The sequence below is a fragment of the Vipera berus genome (assembly GCF_964194415.1).
Source record: "Vipera berus genome assembly, chromosome: 1".
NCBI classification, from domain to species: domain Eukaryota; kingdom Metazoa; phylum Chordata; class Lepidosauria; order Squamata; family Viperidae; genus Vipera; species Vipera berus.
In genome coordinates, this window is record NC_138202.1 from 94,349,081 (window position 1) to 94,376,827 (window position 27,747).

Consider the following 27,747-nt stretch of genomic DNA (forward strand, 5'->3'; position numbering starts at 1 on the left):
CCCCAAATGTAGATAATTTTGTAAAGTATGTTGAGCTAAAGCCACTATATATAGTAAATATTAGTACAAATTTTTAACATGAAAAGCTCTATAATAATTATAATCACTATTAGTAAAAATAAAATAGTAAAAAGGAGGGGTTTTAGTATATATGTGTGTATATATATGTATTCATCTGAAAAAAATGACTTTTTCATTAGAAAAAATGATTCAGCCATTTTGAGACTCAAGCATGAATAATAATGGTGATTAGCGAATATCTACATACAAAAAATATTGTTTCAGATACATAGCTTAAGCATAGATTTTATTAATGGTTACATATAGCAAAGGATATTATATACATCTAAGGATAAGATTGAGTTGATTTTTGTGACGAAAATCAAATAAGCAGTAAAGGATATAGGGGATAGGAGCAGTTCTAAACAGATCAGTCTTTTGTACTGTCAATGGTGTATCTTGGGAAAAATGATGAATGAAAAAAAGAATTGAAAGAAACAAAAGTGAAAGTAAAATGGTTGGCTACATCATCTCCATCAAACTAGAGATAGTCTGATATCCTACTTTTCAGTTCTACTCTGTAGAAAAATTAAGATTAGCCTGATTAAATGCCGTTCCCTTGGGACTGTATCCCTGCTTTTGCTTGCCTTTTGTCCTGTTTACTGTCAATTTATTTTTCTTACAAAAGTTTGCAGTTGTTTACTAAACAAGCATTAGGCTATATTAGTTAGTTGAAATGAATGGTGTATGTGCTTGGTATGTTCAGAATGCTGGTATTGTTTGGGAGTCTGTGGGGCACCAACTAACAAAATTAGTCATTTTCCAATAGAATGACTAAAGAAAGAGAAAATATGAGTCCCAACTAGAAAAAGAATTAATAGCTTGATTAATCTCCCAACAGAATGAGTAGAAGATAGACAGAATGAAATGTAATATAGAGCTTAGTTGGAAAAACTGAAAAGAAGCATTGCAGAGGATACGGAAGTATGGAAAAAGTGGCTTGGTAAAATAATGAAGTCAAAGAAGCTATAAATGAGAAAAATGCATATAAGAGAATGATTGTGATGAAACATGAGGATGAGAAAAAGCTATTTATTCATTTGCATGTCACCTATTCACAAACTCTAGGTAGTTGGCAGCTATAAGAGCAAAATATCAATAATGTGTATATAGAGAAAAAGATAGTTGGAAACATGAAGTCAAAGAGAACAAGAAATGGTTATTTAAAACACTAAAAATAAATATTAATTAATCAATTATGATGTTATGCTGCTTCAAATTATTTTTTTGTTTATAAAGAGACGACTTCAGCAGAGTAGATGGAATAAAAATTCAAGCAATTAAATGATGAAGTTCTTAAAAAGATGAGATTTCTACAGGAATTATAGTTATAATGTTGAGGAATGGAATTGAAATAATTGCTATAAAATTAAGCACAGAGCAATAAGCATTTGTGCTTCACTGTTGAGGCCACTATTGAGCACTATGGATTTTTTAGTATTTTGCTTCAGGAAACATAAGAGTTTGCTTACTATAGCTATGTAACTATAGTTTACAGGATTTAACTTGTGGTGCAACTGAAATTACTAAAATAAAGATGAAATAGTAGCCAAATAAATTTAAGTCATAAAATAAGAAAAAGGAAACACAGCTAGAACTAGTTTACACCAATACCACATTTTTTTTGCAAACCATTCTTGCCTGTAGTACATATATTGATTTTTATTCTTTAAAATGTTTAGTTAGGATTTTATGGATATCATTTAACCCCAACTTTTTCAGTGTTTGTTTCTTCTTAACCCATTAATTCATTTCATTTATATTTGTTTTCTAGTGCTATCTTCATTTATTTTCTCTATATAGCAAAACAACTCTATATAGCAAAACAACAACAATTTCTTTTATGCCAGTCACTCTCTTTTATATCTAGTCCACATTCACTCAGTCCCTTTTTATTCCTAATTTTATATTGTCTTGTTTTACTATACAGACTTCTTAGGTGTCCTATTTCCACTGCTTGTTAAGACCATGTTAAGGTTATGCTCATGATCAAATATTGTGGATGGGGCTATATATTCCTATTCAGATAACATGATATCCAAGAACAGGGGTGTCAAACTCGCAACGTCACATGATGTGTCACAATGTATCACGACTTTTTTTCCATTACTGGCAATGGGTTGGGTGCGGTTTTGCCATGACGCGTCCAGCCCATGGGCCAGCAGTTTGACATCCCTGTCCTAGAACAACCCATCTGGTATAGTACTTAAATAGTCCTAGGGAGATCCACAGGTTCAAATCCACCTTCAGCTAAATAAGCTCCCTCGGTGACTTTGTATCAGTCACTGCTTCTCAATCCAACCTACTTAACAGGGTTGTTGCTAGGGGAAAATTAGGAAGTGGAAACACTATAAACACTGCCATGAACTGTAACAAATACATATATGAATACATTAGCTTCTCACTGATACAATATAAGCTGTAATAACAATCTCTGGAAACATATTAGATCCTAGTTTCACACAGAGATTTCTCTTGCTAAAGTTTGGGTAACGAGTAGTGAAATGTCTGCAAGAAAACAATCAAGCTCAGAGAACACCAAGGACCTCTGAGCTACAGATATTCTCCTTTATTGAATTAAAGCAATGATGGACAAGATTAATCAGAATTAACAAAAAGCTGTTCAATGTTATTCAACATAATATCTCCAAAGACATAGGCCATTGGGAGAAGAGTTACTGTGCACTTCTAAACCAGTCTCTTAAAATGGAGAATTAAATATATGTGGGTACAGGATTGCCCTAATTTGCCTAAGAAGTGACAACATTGCATATAAATTATTATGTTTCTGATCAAGATGGATAGCTAGCTGTTTAATTTAATCCCAAGACTTGTGTCTGAATTCATATTTTCCTCATTGTTGCAAAACAAAACAGGTTTTGGAAAGCTATCTCAGCGATTTCACTTAAAAAGGGGGGGTAAATGAAAAGGTATAGTTACTCGCAAAGTTCACATAACTTTGATTTTAATTCGTTCACATAAAGACATTTACATGTATATGAGAAAAAGAAATACTATGTTCTTACTGTTTTCTTATCACAAATGCAGAGTCAAATCCAAGAACAGAGAGGGCCTTGTTTTTGTCTGGCTCGCCATTCCTCAAAACCTTCAGTCTCAAAGGCATGTTGATCTCTGGCTTCCTATCAGCAGGTTTTTTTAGTGGAGGGCTGTTTGGAATCAGCAGACCTTCAATGGGCCAGTCAAAAGCCTTTCAGCACAAAAATAAATATTGATTTCATGTAATTATTATAATGCCGTGTATTATAAAAATGTCAATAATTCAACTTCTTGGAGACAAAGAGCTCCACACGTGGAATTAGAATATGGGTTAAGAGGGCCAAGAATAGCAAAAGTAACAATGCCAGCAAATACAGTACACCAAATCTTCTGCAGACAGGTCTCAGCCATGAATAATTAAAAGTTCAAACATATCAGAGTTATTTTAAAATTCACAGACAGTTGAATAGCTACATAGATTACAATCAGCCTAGGAGAAACCCTGTGAGGCGGAATGCTATCGTCGTTCCTCACATGTATACTTGAAACCAACAGATGAATCTACTGACTTCTATATCCTCAGTGTTTGAACAATTAGAGAAAAGAAAACTAAAAGCATTAAACCACAACTTCAGACATATAAGATCTTTTGCTTCTCAAAACTAATCAACAAATGTTACTAGGTTTATGAAAAGCTTTGAAGGGCTGCTTTGCTTCAGTAATGTTTTAAGTGAGGCACTGTGCCTCTTTCCAAGAACAAAATGAAGCTGCCATGTTGTGCTGCATATATAGGAGAAACTAGTGGTGGGATTCAGCCAGTTTGCACCAGTTCGGTAGAACTGGTAGCTAATTTTTTGTTGCTCAGGCTGAGAATGGACTTCTGGAAGCGGTATCCACACAGAGAACCAGTTGTTCACATATTTGAATCCCACCACTGGGAGAATCCCCTTCTGAATATTGGAACTGCCAGCTGAGGCTTCTACAACAGGAAGACCTTCACGGAGGCAAATATTGCTTCCTCTTTATCTTCATCAGGAAAATGACACTGTCTTCAACAAATGAGAAAAAGATAAATCCAGGTCACCTGGGAAACTGGAGTTTAATTCTGTGCATGACATGCTGGCTAAATATGCCAACATTGATCAAAGTTTCTCTTAATATTACAGTAGTAGGGAATCCTGTATGTAGCACAGGTATAACTAAAAATGACAAATCAATACATTACTGTAGAACAATATATCAAAGTCTGTTTCAACGAAGTGATGATTGTGATGGGGGTCAATACCTATGGGCCCTTCTAGTGATGATCATAACATGAAAGATTTTGACTTGGAATGTAAAAGGATTAAATGGTAAAGAGCCAGAATTAACTAATGGAAAAGGAAAATAGAACTGTATGTCTGTGAAATTAAGACAATAGGGGAGAATATAATAGATATAAATAAAGATAGTCTGGTATTGTGGAGTGGAGATGATGAAAACATTCAGGGGAATGAAGGTATAGATTTAACTATGAATGCAACAGTTTAGTTCTGTGTCATAAAATATGAATTGGTGTCATCTAGATTGCTATGTGTGAGTACAAAAACTATCAATTTGGTGTTTAGAGAACAACTTGCACCTGAACATCAGCAAGGCAAAGGAGATGGTGCTAGACTTCAGGAGGAAAAGAGAGGAACCTGCCGCACTTTACATTGGGGGGGCGGGGCTGTGTGAAGAGAGTCTCCTCCTTTAAATTCCTGGGAGTCTACCTCTGTGAAGATCTTACCTGGAAAGTCAATACAACCCAGGTGGCCAGAAAGGCCCAACAGAGACTCCACTTCCTCAGGGTCTTGTGGAAGAATGGAGTAGAACAACAACTAATGACCTTTTTTTACCAGTCTACTATAGAGAGCATCCTCTCACACTGTATTGTGGTTTGGTATGCTGGCCTGACAGCCATGGATAGAAAGATATTACAGAGGGTGGTGAGCACAGCACAAAACATTGTGGGCTGTCACCTGACACCACTGGATGACATCGCCAGGGCTCTCTGCCTTGGAAGAGTGAAAAAAATTCTCAAGGATGACTCACACCCTGGTCAGTACCTCTTTACTCTCCTACCATTGGGTAGGAGATATAGATGTATAGCCAGCCATACCAACAGGCTGAAGAACAGCTTCTATCCATGGGCTGTCAGGCTCCTGAACGGGAAATAACTCTTTGTATGATTGACTACAAGGCCGGAGTGTTGTGCAATTAGCTCACATGGTGTAACAAGATGGTGGGTTTGTTGTCACTGTGAGTTGTGTTGTTGGGGGGCATGAAGGGAGGCTCAGCCAATCTCACTGTATACATGTTGTACTTTGATAATAAAGGTTCATTCATAAATAGGTATATAATAACTTTATTTATACTTCATGCATATAGATGTTAAACACATACATCTGACCCTAAAATAATTATTGATTTGATTGTTTATCAAGCAAAGATCAAACCCAATTCCTCTCTTTACTTAATCCCATTAGACCCGAATTGACCCTCACTGCCCCAGACAAAACTTCTCTGGAAGCCCATTAGATCAAAGAATAGAAGCCTCTCCATCAGCTCACAGCATAGCCAAAGAGCAGCCCTAAAGAGAGAGTTGGAACCTAGAGAATCCCCAACCTTCCATCTTCCATATCTGTTGATGACTTCAACGTGCCACCTCCTTAGCAATGAGCTTCCCTAATTCTACTGTTTTCCTAAAAGGCTCACTTTGCCTTACAATAGAACTTGCCCCTGGTACTTTGACCTGCCAACTTCCTCAAACTAGCCAGCCAGTCAGATGCCTAGGATTTTCCACCTTGCATCCCTCAACTCCTATTAAAATCTGTCCTTTCCCATTGTTCAGGACCCCTTTTTCTTATAAAGCAAGCTCCCGATGATAATTGCAATAAACACGATTCTTCTCTGTGACGTGCTCTTTACTTTGGCAAAAATTCAATAATATAGACATGGATAAAAGAAATAATATTTTAGAGTATTAGTTTCATGTTGAGAGCCAGCTTTATTTTTAAGAGCACTTACACATGCAACAAATTCAAAGCAAAAAAATACAAAAAAATTACCCTGAAATAGATTTTACAGAATGCAGCAGAAAGCTAAGAAAATTACAAAACAGATACAGTATAAATTATTGCTTTGCACACATTCAATAGCTTTAGGAATTCTTCATAATCAGCAATGAAGGATAGGATAAGGTTTTAAGCAAGGTAATAATAATCAAAGACGAATGAATGGCCATTGCTGTATTTTGATGGACAGCAGTTTATATTAACCATATGGAACAATTCCTTAGATTGCACTGCAAATCATTTCAAAACTTATGATGGGACCCTTGTAGAGGTTTTTAATATGACCTGAAGTCTGCCTTCTATTGTCAAATGGCTCCCTTGGGTAGAAGATTTCTATGGAGCTTCTCTACTGAAGCCTTCTGTGATTTCAAGAATTACGCATCTACTTTTATTATGCAATTTATTATTATTATTATTATTATTATTATTATTATTATTATTATTATTATTATTATTATTATCTATTTATTTATATTTCATACTTTTTAACATCCAACAGTTCTCATTATCTATATGGTTAGGGTTAGTGTCTATGTATTTATTTACTTATTTTAAATATCTTCAATAAATATATAAAGTTCACATATACATGCACATTTGTCTATTTGTCTATTCCACCTCCCCACCACCCAAAGAAATTACCTGGTTTAATTCTCCATTTGGAAGTACAGGCCACATATAGGTCAACTTATTCCATAAAGGATTCTCCACTTTTGATTGTTTCCATTGACCAGGCTTATTTGTTCCTTCATGTTTAATTGCCCATCTGAAAGAGAAAGATCCATTTTCTTATGAGAAGGTTCACTTGTTTTTTTAACTAATATGTTTCTGATTGGCAGTAACTCTTGGGAAGCTAAAACATCCTCCCCTTTGGCAAACAACGCTTTTAAAAACTTCTCGAACACTATACATATGTATATATGTGCACTGTTAATCTGCTTTCCACTTCCCCTTGGCTGGCTTTCAATTCGTTATTCCTGCTCTGTGAATTTAATTTCAATTTATATAAAAGTTATTTCCTTGTTTATCCTTTTTAGTATTGTTCTATAGATTTAGTATTGTTCTTTTCCAACTTTTTTTAATAGATATTTTATTAGTTTTTAACTATAACAATCTCCAGTGCCTGGTGTACAGCATGTTGTCTTGGTTTATATTTCAAATAGAAAAAAAGACAATAATAATTAATTAACAATCAATAATAATTAAATTTGATAATTCCATAATTAATATATTAATGATACATTTCTTTGATCTTCCCTTCTCCAGTTTGTATTCTTCTTCTTCAACCTTAGCCAAAATATAATTCTTAATATTTTAAATATACAAATGATTAAATATAGGCATTTTTATATTTATATAAATAGTAATAATCTCTCTATATAACATTTTTTTCAGCTTACCTTATTCTCATAACCATCATCTCATTAGTTCAGCATACATCCTATTTTAATAAATTTTTGTTTGCTTAAATTCCCTTATATTTAATCCAATTCTTATCAATCATAATTTCTTCATATTAGTCATCTAACTGTCCAAATTTTCCCATTTAGGTACATCCTCCCAATATTTTATATCATGCATTATAAAAATACTATACTTTTTATCTATCTTATAATATCTAGATATAACATCCTTTTTAATCAGTTTATATTTCACTTATATATTAATAAAAGTTACATCAACCTACTATTTTAACATTTCATATATTATAAAACATACTGTATTACATAAATCTCTTATCCTTCTTGTTATAAGGCCCCTTTGTGTTCAAAATTCTCTGTTCTTTTGCCATATTCAAACAAATGTTTATTCACGTAATCAGTGCTTTTTTTGTAAAAGAAAAAAGTGCCAGAACTCACACACGCCTTGCCTACCCTACAAGGTTCTATCCAAAAAAAGGTGCCAGAACTCCTTTCTGGGCATTCTATGACAAAAAAAGCATTGCACATAATAGCCCATCTGGTAGGGCGAGTCAAATCTCTCGTATCTGTCTCTGGTCTTCTTCTTTTGCCGAGTAATTTTCCAAGTTGATGTAATCCACTTACCCAGCAGTTCCTATATTTTTACAAATGTTGTTGGGAATACAAAAGATGAAGTAAGTAAGATAGATACTTTCTGTCTCCCAAACTTTGATGGTTCTCCTGATAATTCCATTTTTCTTGTTGTATCAGAACCTTGAAGATTTTTTCCTGTTTGTGTCAAATTGTAATTCTTTTCCTTTGTTGTTTCATCAATTTGATCATACTTTTCTAATTTGTAGTCTGCTGTCTGATTTATATGTGCCTTTGTTGTTATTTCCTGGGTATTTTTAATTGTAAATTTAAATTGGAAATATGCTTATTTAAATCATCAAAGTTGTTTCAGATTTCCTCATGGTTTGAGTCTATTGTCATTTGTATTTGTCCTAACATTACATATATTTCCTCCTGGAATGTATTTATCTTGCCTTGAAGTGTTGCTTCTGGAGGCCCTTGATTTTCCAGGCTACGTCCTTCAGGAGAAAGTATTGAATGTAGCATCCTGTCATTTTTTTATACATATGTGGTATCCATGTTGTTTCCCCCCTTCAAATAATCTTTCATCATTGTTTTAATTCAAAAGTCAATTTATCAGTCAAAATTACAGTTCTGTATGTTAAGCCACTTTAAATCCTTCCTACAGATTCTCCTCTAAAAGATTAGCCAAAAAGCCAAGGTTTTTCTTTTCCATAAACAGTTCTTAGATTTAAGCAACAGTCCAGGTGTTGTTTTTCCCCCCTTTCAAACACTTTTTAATCTTATAGTTGGCTCTTCCTTTGTTCCCAGCTCTCTTCAAGGTTATTTGCAATTCAAAGGAACAACTTTTCCTTTGTTTCTAGGCACTCTGCCAATTTCTGAGTCCTTATTGTTAGTGTTCTATTCTCTGAGTCTTCACTAGATGTCAGCAGTTATTTCTTTTTTCAGTTTTTCTTTCAATCAAAAAGTTATTTTTGTTATATAATTTTATAATTCCATCAAAACAAATTTAGGGTATAATCTTGACAGTTTTTTACTTCCTAAATTTGTCCAGACTAAAGTATTTTAAATCAAACTTTAATATATTTCTTATATTTCCTTTAATATTAATTCACTGCTTCCATCTGTAAGAGCAATGGGGATATAGTCCCCTCCCTTCACTTCTGGAGGTTTTCACGCTGTTCACCGATGTTTAGGTTTGTGCTCTGTGACTTCGGCTGCAAGCAGCTTGGGCTAGATGCTGATTTCATGCTAGCCTTTCTCCCATCAGGTTTGGAGGGTTTTCCCCAGATCAAACAAAGCTATTGCCATCACTTCATGATCAACAGGGCACTCCCTCCTTCATGGTCACCTGTCCGGGGCAACTTCAGAACTATCTAGGGTCCCCCAAGCAGGAAGAAACTGGCCGTGGATAGTGGAGGACTGCTCTCATGCGGCCATGTACTGTGGACACAAATCCGGAAGTCTCTTTTCCAACTTTTTATCGTTTAAATGGCTTGTGCTATTACCAGGTGTATGACTCCACAATAGTTGGTTCATAGTGATCCAAAGGCCAGTTGAACTTAGTAAAGAAAATAAGCTATAGACAAACTATATGAAGTCATACACGATATGGATCTTATAATAAAAAAACTAAGTACATATAAATCTTCAAAATTATTTTTTAAGGAGATGGCCTATATGACAACGAAGCACAATATAATATAACATGGAATATTGTCTCTTTTTTATTATATGTGATCATACATAACATATCAAAAATACACACAAAAAATATACACAAAAACATACATAGCAAGATACTAAGTGCAAACAGGGAAACTGTTTATTGATACAAGAAAGAGTTTCTTAACTACTAACATATTCCTATTCTGGAACAGTAATTCTATTTACTGTCCATTTAACAAGAATAAGGAAATGAATTTCTTATCTAGGGCACTGTGGAAATCAATACACTTTCAATTACATTATCTTAAATCAGCTTAATTCACATCACTGGGATCTGTTTAGTTCTCTATAATTTTCTTTTAGAAACTGATAATAGGAAATCAACCTTGATTTAATTTTTTTTTCTAAAAAAGGAAGACATTAATGAATGGGGTAACCAGATAGATAAGCTACAGATGTTCTAACAAGATTTCCTGATGCATTCAGTCCAGTGGTGGGATTCAACCAGTTCGTACCACTTCGGCAGAACCGATAGCTAATTTTTTGTTGCCCAGGCCCAGGATGGACTATATATATATATATATATATATATATATATATATATATATATATATATATATATATATATATATATATATATATATATATATATATATATATATATATATATATATATATATATATATATATATATATATATATATATATATATATATATATATATATATATATATATATATATATATATATATATATATATATATATATATATATATATATATATAGGCAGTTTGGGATCCAGTATGTGAAGCCTGTCAAGATTCTGCCAGGTCTTGTGCATTATTGGTAATGAAAATCTGCAGTGTACACCACATGGTTTTTCCCTGAAAGTGCTATTAAGCTGCCAGGTTTCAACCACAGTATGATTTTTAATAACCAAGTTCAAGCTTTCTGAAAACTGTGTTTTATAAATGAAAAGCTGACAATCTCTGAACTGCATTGGCACTAATAGGTAGCAAAATAATGACTGTATAAGTGCCTAAATGCATTCTGCCCTTACGGCATTTCATTGGGGGTGGGGTGGGGGGTCTGCCTCAGCTTTCAATACCATACTATCTCTCTGATTTAAACTACAATATTTCTCATTTGAAGCCACTAGGGGGAAACAGCGGTTCATGGAAGCTCAACTGAGAGCCATGTATTTTCAAAGCTACATTACATTTAATCCTACTTACCATACTTTATTTCATTTTCTTTTTATTGCAGACAGTTTCTAATGCAATTGCTTTTACCTTTATGGCATTCAAAGATGTAATGTAGATTTTATAATGCCCCCAACAGCTATCAAATCTCTGTGCAAATCTCTCTAGTACTGAACATGTGAAGTTCAATACTAGACCAAAAACAATTATGATAGTCTTTCTAACTCCAAAATCAATAGGTATGATTTAAATCCTTTTCCTATTAAAAAAAAGCAAAAGGAAAGATTAAAACCAAGTACATCCATCCCTATCAGTAGGAAGTATGTTCAGTCTTGCATTTACACATGAAACCAAATCTGAGTCAGACCGAAAAATAGATCTGGTAGGGGGACAATGGGAAAAAGGAAAGGGAAGGGCTACTGTGTGATTAGCAGTGAAACATGCTTGCTTAATGTACCCCATGGTTTCAGATGAAGCCAAGATCTATTCCTTCATATTTTACCACTTTCAATAAATTTGGGGTAAAATAACTAACAGTACCCATCTTTGCACATTTAATCAGCAATACACCACACACTATGTACAGTATATTTTTTGCCTAAAAAAGTATATGTTTTTCTCATCATTAATGAATTCTCTACATGGGGCTCTCTACATGGGGCTTCCCTTGAAGACCACTCGGAGGCTCCAACTGGTACAGAATGCGGCCGCGAGAGTTGTCTTGGGAGTTTCCCGGTACTCCCATGTTACACCTTTGCTCCGCGAGCTGCATTGGCTACCAGTTGTCTTCCGGGTGAGGTTCAAGGTCTTGGTTATGATCTTTAAGTCCTTACATGGCATGGGTCCGGGTTACCTCGGGGACCACCTGCTGCCGGCGTCAACTCCCCTCCGCCCTGTGCGTTCCCACAGAGAGGGCCTCCTCAGGGTGCCTCCAGTCAGGAAATGCCGACTGGCGGCCCCCAGGGGGAGAGCCTTCTCTGTGGGTGCCCCGGCTTTGTGGAACCAACTGCCGGTGGAGCTCCGGATGGCATCAGACCTCCGAACTTTCCGTCGTGGCCTGAAGACCCATTTATTTGAATTAGCTGGTCTGGCCTGACGGGGGATTTGGGTTTTAAATTGTTGTTTTAGAATTGTATTACTGTTTTAACTGGGCATTGATTTAATCTTTTTTTAACTTTTGTATTGTATTGTATTATTATTTATATATGCCCTGTGAACCGCCCTGAGTCCCTAGGGAGAAGGGCGGTATACAAATCAAATAAAACTGAAACTGAAACTGAATTCTACCGCATTCAGGGAATATCCTGATTCTGCTACCAAACACATGCCTGAACATAGCATGACACCTGCAGAAAAACATCACTGGCAGGCTGTAAAAAGTCCAACTCCAATTTTTGGATAGAGGGAAGCCTTGTTTTTTTAAATTTTTGCAAACTTTCTTAATATAGTTGCTTCCCCCCACCCCCAAGGTTTCCCAAACCTCTCCACTAAGAAAGTGAGAGGTATGTGTGTATGTGTGCAGTGTAGTTTGCTTTTGTTTGCTGATTATAGAGCTGTCTTTCCACTCCTGTTCCATTTCAGCTACTCTTTGATTCTAGGAAGTGAGATCAGCTGAAGTAATGGAGATGAAATTAGGTTTTACAATGCCTTAGGCTCGCACTGCAGATCAAATGGGTTGAAGTATGTGCTTTGTGGCAATCTGAACAATTGTACAAGACAAATGGAATTCATTATAAAACTAGACATAAGCATTTCAATAGGGCTGGTCCATTCCTTAACATGATATTTTTGAATGTCCCTAATAAAAAAATTAAGCTTTCATTTGGTTTGCCTGACCATAATATTTTGACAGACTTTCATTCCAAGATTTCAACAGTCAACAATTAAAGCAGTATCTGGCTTTAGAATATACATACTTTTGCTTCTCTTGTTAAGATGTTGCCTCACTAGAAAGACAAAGCATGGTAAAATCAAACTTTTGAAAGATGTTACAGAGCTCCACAAAAAGTAGCCACTATCACAGCTGGGCAACAGGAAAATTAAAGCAGAAATCCCCTGCTATTCTTTTTTTTAAAACCACATAGGAATACTAAATGCCCCCCAAATTTTACCAGATTAAATACTCCAGCCAATAATGCACCCATAGATAGAGAAATGCAATCTGCATGTTGCATTTGATTAGGAACTATCCAGAACATTATTGCATTCACACAAAGATGCAAATAATTATATACACTATTGAAGAGACATTGTTAAAAGATTTGTAGACTTCAAGTACAGTTCCAGAAAGAGAAACAATATGGTGCCCATACAAATAGAGCATTGTTACAACACCATTTCTTGACATGTCTTAGACTTCTTTGGTCACCATTGACTATCTACTATATAGCAGAATCCATTGAGGGCTTGCAGGTAAAGAGAATGGAGATGAACCAATAAACTTCTATCAGCAGACGAAAGAGTCACACTTTTTTTAGCCCTTTTATTAATTCTTGTATGGATCAACTCCTTCCTAACAGCAACAATGGGGTCTTCATGAAATTTTTAGTCCAGTAAATGCTCAACCTCATAATCTCCAGCTTATTTAAATGGTTGCCAGCACAGAAGAGCACTAGCTTGGAATCTTGGCATTTCCAACAAGGGCTGGGTAAATACCAAAATGAAATTCTGAGAAATTATTGCCAGCCATAAAACAGACTGATTCAAGTCACTTGTTCTGGTCATGATGTATCATTTTATATTATTGAACTTATAGGCCACCAAATCAAAAACTCAAGGAAGTATATAAAATCAAATATCACAAAATATCAGAAATCTCTACAGAAATGATAATGCAGGGACAGCAACTGAGATGCAAGACTGTGGTTTCCTATAATATGGCACTGTTAATTCAATGGGACCTGGATCATACCCACCTTGTCATACCCACCTTTTAGGATGGGAGAGAATATTGGAGAAAGGTGGCCCTATAAGTAACCAATTGATCCACAAAGAGCTTTGTAGATGACAACCAGTACCTTGAATTTCACTTAGAAATCCACTGATGACCAATGCAGCTTGTGGAGCAGGGGTATTGCAGAGAACCGCCCCCCCCATAACTGCTAGCACAGCACATTTTGGACTAGCTGTAGCTATGAACCCTGCAATGTATACCAGCTTTAGAACCTGACTCTACAGAAAGACTAGAACGAAGTTTATTGAGATAGTTATAGTAGCAGAATCTTGCAAAACTCCTGTATTTTCCCTTCCCATTGATTAATGGTATCAAAAATATTGAGAAATCAACTGGGATCAAGAGAACTTTATCATCCATGTCCCAATTTTAGAAGAGGTCATCCACAAGTCCAATCAGTGCTGTCTCAGTGTTATATCTTGGCCTGGAATCTGACTTTAAAAAGATCCATCTCTCTGGAGCTTCAGTCCAGTTCAGTTCTTCACAAATCATAATTTTGTCATTTGATCTACTCTATTTAAAATTACACTCAGGTCTAGCTCTAGATCAAAATTATACAGTCCTACAACCAAGTGAAGATACAAGCAACCATCCAAAGAGAGACAGGTACACTGATCATGCCAACAGTGGTAGAACTGGTAGCATTATTTGGGAAGACAAAAGCATGCTAAAGCCCCATTGGGTGACACTGTTATAGGAATTCATTTTTATTGTAACAAACTAACCATGTAACTAAGTCCAGCATTGGACTTAAAATTATTAGCTGTTTCACTATGTACAGTATATTAATATAATTCCTTTGCAGTATTTCCCTATATCTGCAATATATGAGTGGAAAGTATTTTCACGAAAGCTGTTTAATGTTCTGTATGTTGAACCACATACCAGCCTATAGTCTGAATATTCTTAATTTAAATCTTAACTTTTGGGCACTGAGAAAGATCAACCTTCCAATATTGGAAAAATAAATTTTATTTAAAGTATCCAGAATACTACGTCCAACATAACAATAAATATGATTTACTACATTTTTAAGATGAAGCTTTTAATTTGAAAAATGAATATAAAAATAAAATAAATACAAATGCATTTCTAGAATATCACTTAATGCCAGTGAAGACTGAAAAAGACTAACTAGCCAGGAAGTGTTAATGGTTTCTATGAGAACTATTGCTGTCTTGAAAAATCAATGTAAATTCCAGCTTCTGATGAACATATAAAAAGCAAATAATGCAGTTACCAAATTTATAGATGATACAGTACAAGCCAAGAGATTCACCAACTCTCTGGAGAAAATATAACAAATTATGAATTATTACAGTTAATTATAGTAATTAATTGTAATCTAGCAGTTCAGTGTGTGTGTGTGCATGTGGGTGCATGTATGTATGTGGGTGCATGTCCTAAGAAAAAAATATACTGCTCAAAAAAATAAAGGGAACACTTAAACAACACAATGTACTGTATTTAATAGTAGGGTGTCTTATCTTGTGTTCCCTTTATTTTTTTGAGCAGTATATTATATAAATAGAGAGTAATCGAAGATTTTAAGGAGTAAGATATTAACACAAAGCATAATAAAAGACTTAGTTATAATAAGAATAACCACATTTCAAGTTACTAAAACAATGCTTGGTACAAAAATACCAGTGACAATTCGGGGTGTACTAACCAAAACATAATTTAATTTAATAATGTATAATTATTAAATAAGTTTTAAAAGGATATTGAGTAATGATAATTATTCAAGGAAAATTAATAAATTGACTGAAGTTAAATTTGGACAGAATGTTGTCAAACTAAAGGCCATTGGCTAACAGCATTAGATAGCTGTAGTTTTCAGATTTCCATTCATTTTACAAGGCCTTTTTGGTTTGTTCCAAGTAAAACTGGATGTTCAGAAGTGTAGTTCAGCTGTTACAAATAATTGCTTGAGCTAAATATTTAAATATATTTTGTCCCTACTACTAAATCAATATCAACTCTTAACCTCTCTCCCCAACCAATGACTATTCATATCAAGAATTAGTTCCAAATCTGTACATTTAAAATAATACCAATACGCCTCTTGAATTTATTTTGGTTAACAATGTTTGAAAACCTCCTATTTCAAAAAGAAGAGAATGTGCCCAACTCAGGATCTGTTAAAGTAAGATTCTGCATCTAAAATAAGGATTGCCATTTGCAAAGATGTGACTTCACTAAGAAGAAGACCACTGAGCACATAAGTGTTGCTTGAGCAGGGTCCACAAGATTGTCTGGGACACTACACATCCTCTTCATGACCTGTTTTCCTTGTTACCTTCTGGGAGGAGGCTTCGTGGTATCTGAAGCAGAACATCCAGATTCAGTCACAGCTTTGTTCCATACAGTATTTACCTTGTGAACTCTAAAGCTTTCTCCTTCCATTATGTATTCAAGATGGACAGTGAATAATATTTATATGTTACTTATATGTAAGGGTGTAGGTCTATACATATGTTATATATAGGTAAAGGTAAAGGTTCCCCCACACGTGTGCTAGTCGTTTCCAACTCTAGGGGCCGGTGCTCATCTCCATTTCAAAGCCGAAGAGCCAGCGCTTGTCCAAGGACATCTCCGTGGTCATGTGGCTGGCATGACTAGACGCCAAAGGCACACAGAACACTGTTACCTTCCCACCGTAGTGGTCCCTATTTTTCTACTTGCATTTTTACATGCTTTCGAACTGCTAGGTTGGCAGAAGCTGGGACGAGTAACAGGTACTCACTCTGTTATGCGGCACTCGGGATTCGATCCGCCAAACTGCCGACCTTCTGATCAACAAGCTCAGCATCCTAACCCACTGAGCCACTGCGCCCCTATATGTTATATATAGTATGTTTTAAATGTGTTATGTATGTGTACACTTTGAGACGAAGCAACTAAATTTCATTTTTAATGTGTGCCATTGTGCCCACAGGAAAAAATGACAATAAAGGTTATCTATCTATTATCTATGAGGAACAAACATGATAACAGAAAAGAATTATCATCACATAAAACTATAAACTAAAGAAATACACAGCAAAATTACACAGGCCTGTCAGTCTCTCACCTACATATATCAGAATGAGGTATATGTTGTCTTTTGTAAACAGAAAATTATGGTAATTTAGTAGTATTAGAAAAACCTGCCTCAGCTTTTCTATGGAGATTCTCAGTCATCCTGGTCATGGTTGTCCCAAAGGTGCTTTTTCAAGAGGCAATTGGACTTCCTTGATTTCTTTGAAGATGTTTTGCTTCTCATCCAAGAAGCTTCTTCAACTCTGACTGGATGGTGGGGAATGGAAATTGAACAGCCCTTTCTCAACAGACGGGGAAGGATACAACATCATCTCTTTCTATGGGGGGTGAGTTATTACCCCCCGTAGATAGGGCTCGCAACTTGGGAGTCCTCCTAGATTCACGGCTTACTTTGGAAGATCACATGGTGGCCGTGACTAGGGGGGCCTTCGCCCAGGTTCGCCTGGTGCGCCAGTTGCGGCCCTATCTAGACCGGGATGCCCTGTGTACGGTCACTCATGCGCTCGTGACCTCTCGTTTGGACTACTGCAACGCTCTCTACATGGGGCTGCCCTTGAGGACCACTCGGAGGCTCCAACTGGTACAGAATGCAGCCGCGAGAGTCGTGTTGGGAGTCTCCCGATACTCCCATGTTACACCTCTACTCCGTGAGCTGCATTGGCTCCCAGTTGTCTTCCGAGTGAGATTCAAGGTACTGGTAATGGTGTTCAAGGCCCTACATGGCATGGGTCCGGAGTACCTCGGGGAGCACCTGCTGCCGGCATCAACTTCCCTCCGCCCTGTGCGTGCCCACAGAGAGGGCCTCCTCAGGGTGCCACTGATCAGAGAATGTCAATTGGTGGCCCCCAGGGGGAGGTCCTTCTCTGTGGGCGCCCCGGAGTTATGGAATTGGTTGCCGGTTGAGCTCCGGATGGCACCCGACCTCCGCTCCTTCCGACGCAATCTGAAAACGCATTTATTTGAACAAGCCGGCTTGGCCTGATGGGGGGTGGGTTGGGTTTTTTATTGCTCTTAATATTTGTATTTATTGTTTTTTTACCTTGGGCATTATGTTTAATTCCTTTTAAACTTTTGTATTTTTTGTATTTTATGCATTTGCCCTGTTCACCACCCTGAGTCCTTCGGGAGAAGGGCGGTATATAAATAAAATAATAATAATAATAATAATAATAATAATAATAATAATAATAATAATAATAATAATAATAATAATAATAATAATAATAATAATAATAATAATAATAATAATAATAATAATCTATCTCCAGTCTACAACACAGTCCTTTCAGCTGTTCCAAGAAAGCTCTATACCCATTTGCACTACTCAGGTGACCGTAAGGACAGAGATAACCCTCCAAGCAAATGACCAGCTGTCTGCAAGGAATATAAATCCTTACATTCCTCATCATCGTCAGAGTTGAAGAAGCTTCTTGGAGGAGAAGAAAAACATCTTCAAAGAAAAACAAGAAAGTCTAGTTGCTTCTTGAAAAAGCACCTTTGGGACACCTCAGCATCTCTACCAAAAGAGTTCCAGAATGGACCAGAATATCTGCCTCAGCAAATGCCCACTTTGCCAGAATTTAATCTTAGTAGTAATAGCTTACTAGCTTCTACTGGTCTAATAGAAACATCCAGTCAAAATGTCTGGCCATTCTGACATGTATATTTAAAATCTGTTAAGTGCTGTGGTCACTAGCGTAGCTTGCTAGCTGACAGTAGGGGGGGAAATTGCAGTAATAATAATTACTGTAATCTCAAAGCAAGATTACATTGATTTCTTTTTTGGGGCTGGGAAAGTCATGAATGGGATAAATCTTATCCTAAATTAATCCAGCAAGTGGTTCAATCTGTAATGTATTGGGCTTGAGTGTAACACCACGTTGTAAGCTGGAGCTAGCTAATGGCTCCCAGGGCCTCAGACACCCCATCTCCAGTGCTGCTATTGGCTGCCCCTAGGGGCCAGGGTATAAATTGCTGCAGCTGCAGCCCAGTTCTCCAGTTCAGATCCTGCAAGAAATAAACCATGCTCTTTGCTGAACTCACTCGTCTCATCTTCATTCCTGTGCAATGAACTCAGTACACAACACTGGCGACAAGGATGGAATCCTGTTTCTCTGTCAGAGCTGAAAGTCACTAGGGGAGAGGCAGTGCACGCCTGGCGGGAAAAGCAATTTCCCCCCCTACTGTCAGCTAGCAAGCTACGCTAGTGACCACGCACTCAGAGGACCAGTCCCTGAGCAATGGAGAGGCAGGATTCAAAGACACAGGAGCCAGCTGTGCAGACCAGCAGAATGCCCAAGGTTGGAAGGCTGCAAGAATTCGATATCAAGAAGCCAGAAGCATGGCCCTCGTACCTGTCCCAGGTTGAAAACTACCTCCGGGTGAATCAGGTTGCAGAGGATGGACTGAAGGCCGCCACGCTGCTCTGTGTGTGTGGCCCAGTGACATTCGAACAGGCCAAAAACCTGTTCATGCCCATGCCGCTGGAATCTGTCTCCTACACCAAACTGAAGAAGAAGCTCGGAGAACACTTCCAGCCAAAGATGTCGGTGATTGCTTGGCACTATGCCTTCAAACAACAAATACAGCAGCCAGGAGAGACCGCATCCAAATACATCGTGGCCTTAAGGCAGGCCACACGTCTCTGTCGATTTTCAGACATCGAAGAGCAACTTCGAGACCGGCTCATCTGTGGCCTCCGCAACAGAGAGCTGTAGCAAAAACTTTTTGCCAGAGAGGTCCTGATGTTCGCAGATGCCCAGAATGAGGTTATGGCGGATGAAACTGCAGGTGGAGCCGTCCAAACAATCCAGCCTGCCAAAATGACTTTGCCAAAACCAAATTTTTGGGGTTTCGCATTGATGCTAATGGCATCCACCCAGCTGAGTCCAAAGTGAAGGCCATTCAAATGGCACCTAGCCCTAAATCAAAAGGAGAGCTACAAGCATTCTTGGGCCTCCTCAACTTCTACCACATGTTCCTGCCTAACAAGGCCGCAGTGGTGGAACCCCTTCACAGGCTTTTAGATAAAAAAGCTTCATGGAAGTGGACCAACGTTCACAAGAAATGTTTTCAAGACCTGAAGGCACATTTGTCAGCCAGCTCTACTGTCACTCATTTCAGGGAGTCTAAACCAGTCTGTTTAGCGTGTGATGCGTCCCCATATGGGGTGGGGGCAGTCTTGAGTCATTTAGGAAAAAATGGAACACAAGTTCCTATTGCATTTTCTTCAAGGACACTGTCCTCTACTGAGCGTAATTATGCTCAAATAGACAAAGAGGTCTTAGCCATTGTAGCGGGGGTTAAAAAATTCCATGACTACTTATATGGCAGGGACTCCACGGTCTTCACAGACCACAAACCACTACTGGGACTCTTTACCACAGACAAACAAACACCCCACATACTTTCCCCAAGAATGTTGAGGTGGTCTATTTTCCTATCAGCCTACACATTTAAGCTGGTTCACAAACCTGGCAAAGAATTGGGCCATGCAGATGGCCTGAGCAGACTTACACTGCCACTAATTGAACCAGATCCACCCCCTGTGGCCAGAGTCCTGTCCATTCAGGACTTTTCAGAGTTTCCTCTCCACGCAGGGGACATAGTTGTAGAAACAGCAGCCGATAAGACACTAAGTAGAGTGCTTTCATGAGTGCACACTAGGTGGTTAGATAAAAGCCCACGCTCTGAATTCCAGAGTTACTTTGCAAGAAGACATGAGCTATCAGCTCACAAGGTTTGTATCCTATGGGGGAACAGGGTCATAATTCCCACTTCACTGAGAGATAGAGTTTTACAGTCACTGCATGAAGGACATCCGGGTATTATCCATATGAAAGCTTTAGCTAGAAGCTACTTATGGTGGCCTGGATTAGACAAGGCCATCGATGCACAGGTGCATGGATGTTATACATGCCAGCAATCAAGGCCTGAAATGCCGCACACTCCAGTTCACAAGAGGGAGGAAACGCACACTCCCTGGTCTAGAATTCACATAGACTTCGCTGGGCCCTTTCAGGGACAGCTCTTCCTTATAGTGGTAGACAGCCACTCCAAATGGCTTGAAGTAATTCCAGTTGCAAACATGACTACTGCTAGGACCATCCAGGTGCTTAGAAAACTCTTTGCCACACATGTGTTGCCAGATGTCATAGTATCTGACAATGGGGCCCAATTTACTGCAGCTGATTTTCAAGCTTTCCTAAGAGCAAATCTCATCAGGCACGCAACGTCGGCCCCATTTCATCTGTCCAGTAATGGTCAAGCTGAATGCATGGTAAGGACCACAAAGGAGTCACTGAAGCGCATAGTGACTGGGGACTGGCATCACAGATTGGCAGATTTTTTTACTTTGCCAGCATTCCACACCCTGCACTGTTACTGGGAAAAGCCCAGCAGAACTACGTTGGGGGAGACGGCTGATCACGAAACTGGACAGGTTGCATCCAGATAGAGTGGCAGCAGAAGCCTCTCGACCAAAACCCCCGAGGGGGCTGCAAGTGGGTGATGGGGTGTGGGCCAGAAACTATGGGCATGGGAATCTGTGGGTTCCAGGAAAAATTACTAAATCATCTGGCCCCCTCTCTTACGAAGTGGGGCTGGAGGGAAGGCGAGTTGTCAGATGCCACATTGATCAACTCAGAAAGCAGTTTCCAGAACGGCCACTAAGTGAGGACTGCATCATAAGCCTTTCCCAAGGTCCCCAAACTGACAGCCAAGCCGGCCCATGCTTAGACTCTGAAGACCCTCACAGCACAAGCAATGAGGAGTTGGCCATAGAGGAGGGGAATCCAGAAGTGCAACATGGATCCCCTGACGGAGCAAGCCAACTTGACTTTCACAGCCGCTGTGCTAACTCTGCTGAACAAACTGACTCATAGAAGTCCTTGATCCTGTAAAGAGTCTATTTCAAAAGGCATATTCTATCTCATAGTCTTGCACTTATAAACATTTCTTCTACTGTACTCAAGTATTGAAAGTTGGTCTGCCAATTCACATGAATTAGCTGCTGCATTCTCAGACTTGGGCATGGGGTGGAAACAGTAGAACACCTGGTAGAAGACCTGTGTAACATCTAGACTGGTGGAATGTGCTCCTCTTGGTTATCTCAATTGCATTTGATGCTAATGAACACAATATCTTTTGAAATGTCTACAAGAGATAGTGATGAGATCTATAATTTTTAATTAAAAATAAACACAGATAGCTGGTTTTCCTCCTACCTGGTTAGAGAATGTCAGTCAGTGTGTATGAGGAGAAAGTGGTTGAGTCTTTGGGTCCTTTAAGGTGGATTCTTGCATAGTTCAGCTTTTTCTACCATGTTCTTTTAAAGTTCTATATGAAATTGCTGAAACAACTTGATTGCTAATGATACTTTATGATATATCATTAAGCCAGAAGGGGGATGCTATGAAAGTCTTAATCCAATGTTTAAAGTTTTAAGTGTTAGGTAGGTCAAAATCAACTCAAAGGAAATCTGCAAGTTGAGATTACTGTTTGTAAGTATGATGCAGCATTCCAATCCCTGAGATGGCTCTAAGGCAGAGGTCCCCAACCTTTTGGGCACCAAGGACTGGTTATGTGGAGAGAGGGCTTTTCGTGGACCAAAGCGGGCATGGTTTCATGAACTGTCTGCATCCCACGGATGAGGCTTTGCTTGTTTGCGCAGACCGGTTTCTGGTACGCCATGGCCCGGTGCTGGTCCGCGGACCGGGGGTTGGGGACCCCTGCTCTAATTTCTTTTTTTATATATATATTTCACATTTCTTGCTGGAACAATAACAAAAAATATACCTTGCCAAAAAACACCTTTTAAAAAATATTTAGCTTTTGTCACAATCTTTATGGCATAGAAAGGATAAATTAACTCACTGCCAATATAATTCAAATTTTATCAGTCACAAAGGTGTCTTAACTCTTTACTCCTGGTACTTGTTTTGCTAGTCTGCCTCAGTTTAGAGAAACTGAAAATTATTTCTTAATTGATATTTACCCTGGTAGTGTTCATGCAATATGGACAATATTATACATACTGATATATTTTACCAAAATTTAATAATTCTTCTGAAGAGATTATAATATTCATTGTTATAATATTTGTTATTTAACACCTATAAAATTTATATTTATTCCTTTGGCATCATATAACATTTTAAACTGCAAATCATTTTGTATAAAACCCAGGTAATACAAAATTTAGCAAAAATTACTTTCTTTAGTAATATATATAGGTGTAACAAATATGCTGCTTGAAAAGCAACAGAGGCAGTCTTTGTTTCATCTGATATAGAACAGGAGACTTTGGAATTAATTGCAGCCTTCTAATAAACACAATGATGTAATGATGTATTTAACATTACTGATTTTTGTTTGATTCCAAATAAATTGCAGATTTTTTTCTGCTGTAATACTAAAACAATTACCATTTTGAAAAAAGGATAATTAATCCACAATTTTTTTCACATTAGATCATATATCTCTAAGAGTGCCCATGGATTTGATAGCCTTCAGCTGCTGTGCATTTTTCCCACTATTTTTTCCCCCTACCGCCCCATCAGTGCTGACATTTAAATGAGTGAGTATTCAACACAAATGTGATCATTTGTACAGCATCCAATGCAACCCCATACTGAGATGATTGCTTCTGGGAGCCATCCATGGGTTCTTGAATAGAGGGGAAAAGCAAGACAAAATTTTATCAATTTACATTTTTCTGTGATTAATTTTTATGCAAATAAGAGCCCGACCGTGCTCCCATCTCACCTGAATCATGCGGATCATCAAAGACAAATTGAGCATCGCTTATTTAAAAAATAGGCTTTAAACTACTCTACAGCTGCATTGGAAAATGCTGAGAGCAGGGCATGAACTTTTCTAATGTATTGGGGATAGATAAGAAAATGTCTATTTTTTTTCCTTGTCAATGTCCATGGTATTCCAAATGTAAATTATATATATATAAAAAATACAGAGAAGTGCTTGTAGCTCTTTGTAAATATTTAACAGCAAGAAACTAGGGGGAGGAGATTCTCTCCCAATATCTAGATCATATATCAAATGTTACTGCTTGACAATCTAACCAGAAGGTTTTGCACAAATAAAACTGTTTGGACAGAAGTATTCTGAAACTATACATCTAAAACTGTTTTTTAAAATTATTTGATAAATAATATTGTCCTACTATTATTACAAATATATTGCAAGCACAAACAGTTATACTAAACACGCATACACACAAACATGAAATAGATGCATTCTATAAATCACGAGTTCTAAAATATTAATCTGTTAGTATTTCCTTTTGAATGGAAATGAGAAAAAAGTCTGTTTATGCAGCTGGATACTTTTACACATGTTGTGAAAGTAAGCTGTGGTTGTGTTTTCACATGTTTTTATTTTTTTACAGATACAATTTCATTAGATATTCTGTAGCATCTGTATTTAGACATTTTTTAAAAATACATTTAAAAAAAACAATTGTTAGTTGAATATGCTTTGAAATTAAAATAAATCTAATCTTTGAAAATTCCTGTTAAATTAATTAATTCACATATCTAGGCTAATATATATATATATATATATATATATATATATATATATATATATATATATATATATATATATATATATATATATATATATATATATATATATATATATATACAAACACCCGCGAAAACCTCAGAAAACACACACACACACACACACACACACACACATACATATATATATATATATATATATATATATATATATATATATATATATATATATGTGTGTGTGTGTGTGTGTGTGTGTGTGTGTTTTCTGAGGTTTTCGCGGGTGTTTGTATGTGGATCTTTGAATATATATATATTCAAAAGTTTTCATACTTAAAACTGACGGAATACATTTTTTGACAATCCTGACATATAAAAGTCAAAGAAAGAAAAATATTTATATAAATACATTTCGAGAGAAATGTGCGTTAAAATAGATACTTAAAACAATATGGATTTAAAGGTGGTTTGAAAAGATGCAGAACATGGAATGGAACATAGTGGCACTGGCCGCAAATAGATTTGTCTCTAATTGTACGACTAATCTATGCTTCTTTGGATCTACAAAAACAAATAAACATGTAGATACATACAGTGATTTTAAATTGTGAGTTCCATGGCATTTCTCTCTCTCTCTCTCTCTCTCTCTCTCTCTCTCTCTCTCTCTCTCTCTCTCTCTGTGTGTGTGTGTGTGTGTGTGTGTGTGTGTGTGTGTGTGTTGATAGATTCAGCCTTGAGACAAAGTAGCAGGGATCTCAGATTAGGGAATGTGGTAGCAAGATTCTGTACTCCCCATAATTTGTCAGAGAATGAAGATGTTGGCTTGTTATATTTCAACACTACAGCTGCAGATGGCCAAAGTTTGGGGTTATTGTTTCATAGGGATTAATTTATTAAAGAAGCAAAAGTGGTTTGGCCACCTATAAAGCAACTTGACACTTCAAACTAAAATCTATTGCTTGTATTTCAAAACTCTCTAAGTTCCAAGGCCAACTTGGAGTTCAGTAAAGAGATCATCCCATAAATATCTAGTTTATGGCAAGAAATTTCCCATTATGCACGTCAAACAGTTTTTAAATAACGTGATCAATGCTGAATATTCACAAATGTTATGCTCCTTGTAAACATCTACACTACAGGTGTCAAACTCACCACGTCACATGACGTGTCACGATGTATTGTGACTTTTTTCGCATTGCCGGAGCTGGGGTGGGTGTGGCCTCTGCATGATGTAAGCAGCCTGTGGGTTGGCAGTTTGACACCCCTGATCTACGCTGAAACTATTAAGAGTGTTGTCGCAATGTGGATAAAAATAAGAGCAGCTTCTGTTAACACTGTATTAAACTTACAATTTTGAAATTATTTCTTTACTAGGCTACAAAGCAATTATCATAAATAATTAGATATATCGTTATAAGAGTCTAACAGCAATATTGGAAGCCACCTAAAGTTTCTGTGCAAAGATATACTTAAAGTGTGTTTCTTAGTGACTGAGATAAGACATATTTATTAAAGAATCAATGGAAGTAACACATATGTTGAATTTTTTTCCTTCTTTATCATCTTCACCATCATCTTTTATTAGATTTATATGTTGCCTGATTTCCCATTTTCTTCCCTCATCACCATACTATTGCCCTGTTCACCGCCCTGAGTCCTTCGGGAGAAGGGTGGTATACAAATTAAATTAATAAATAAAATAAATAATAAATACTACTGAGCAAGTTAATTTTTGCCTTCAGCCTTAAATTTCAATTTGTTGTTGTCTTTTAGGCCATTACTGCCATTAAGCATTGATGCAAAATCTAATTAGCTCACAAGACTGATAAGGGAAAACAACAGTGCTGGATATCACACATAATAACCCTTAATACTTTGAGTAAAGATTGGGAAGTCTGTATGATTTTATCCTTTTATGGCCTTTAATAGCCTTTCTTCCAGACCCATTTGTGATTAGAATTGACCTAACACTTTCTTAATGTATCAGGTATTATATATTTTAAGTATTTAGAATACTAGCTATATATATACCTTAAAATTAAAATCTATGAGAATGGTTATGTGGTTATAGCATTGGAATTCAGATGAAATGTAAAACAATGTTTCTCCAGTGTTATTGTTCAAATGCTTCAATCTTCTCTGAAATAAAATACAAAATTGCTGTCTTTTCTTTTACAGTCTTTTGAAAATGCCAATAAGATCCATTGAGCTACAATCCCCATCACTACAGCTGACAGTGGGAAGGAAATGATATTCTGCTCTGGGAAGTCTATTTTCCCAATCCTGTTAATTACCAGATTATTTGGGAGACAAAAGGAGAAACTTTAAAACTTGGTGTGCAATGATCCTGAATAAGACTGTGCTGAGGAAAAGAATTTACTTGATTTTTGTAGCAGAACTGTGATTTTTGGAATGGACTGTATTTTCAACATCCACTCTTCAGTTTCATTGCCCAAATGTCCTTTAGATAGGATCCAATCTGGGTTGATTAACAGGACAGGAGATTTAGTCTTCCGAGCTTTAGATGCACGCTGGAGCCCACCCTCAGGAAATTTCTCTGTCTCAGAAAAGTTCCCTGAGGATGGGCTACAGAACGAATCCAAAAGCTCAGAAGACAAGACTTCTGGTCCTAGTGACCAACCCAGATCAAATTCTGCAACATTATCCTGGGACACATGTATTTGCCTTCATTCGTTCTTTAGATAGTATTCCTTACTGCTGAAGGAAGAAAAATCAGGAATTAGTCAGAAAGGAAAAAGGTTTTAATTTCATTTAATTTCACCTGTGCCCAAGGGATTCGGCTATCTAGACGGAGCTGAGATTAAGAATGCTCCTTCTCCACAGTAGTCCTGACCACTGGACGGAACATGTCAATTTAAAAAAAAGTTTCCTCTATAGTATTCTTAATTGCTCAGAGTAGTAAGAATAACACTTCTCCCTCCCTCCCCAAACATACTAAGAAGTAGCTGAAGTTAAAGTTTCTTTTCACCCACTGGCAGTCAGGGTTGATCTCCTCTAGGACTGACCGGTTTGATTGCCTTGCAGTCCAAGGGACTCGCAGGAGTCTTCTTCAGCACCATAGTTCAAAGGCCTCAATTCTTTGGTGCTCAGCCTTTTTTATGGTCCAACTTTCACTGCCATACATTGCAACTGGGAAGACCATAGCCTTGACTATACGCAATTTTGTTGGCA

General features: G+C 37.1%; 1 protein-coding gene across 1 annotated transcript in view; it reads right to left on the reverse strand.

The window, feature by feature from the left end:
• The window catches only part of DCDC1 (doublecortin domain containing 1), a gene marked incomplete at both ends in the record, with an annotated part of 278,965 nt that overhangs the window by 43,947 nt on the left and 207,271 nt on the right, over positions 1-27,747 (reverse strand). Inside the window, 2 exons of the mRNA XM_081329080.1 lie at positions 3,087-3,268; positions 6,795-6,918. Coding sequence (XP_081185206.1) covers positions 3,087-3,268; positions 6,795-6,918 — 306 coding nt within the window. The remainder of the gene's footprint in view (positions 1-3,086; positions 3,269-6,794; positions 6,919-27,747) is intronic.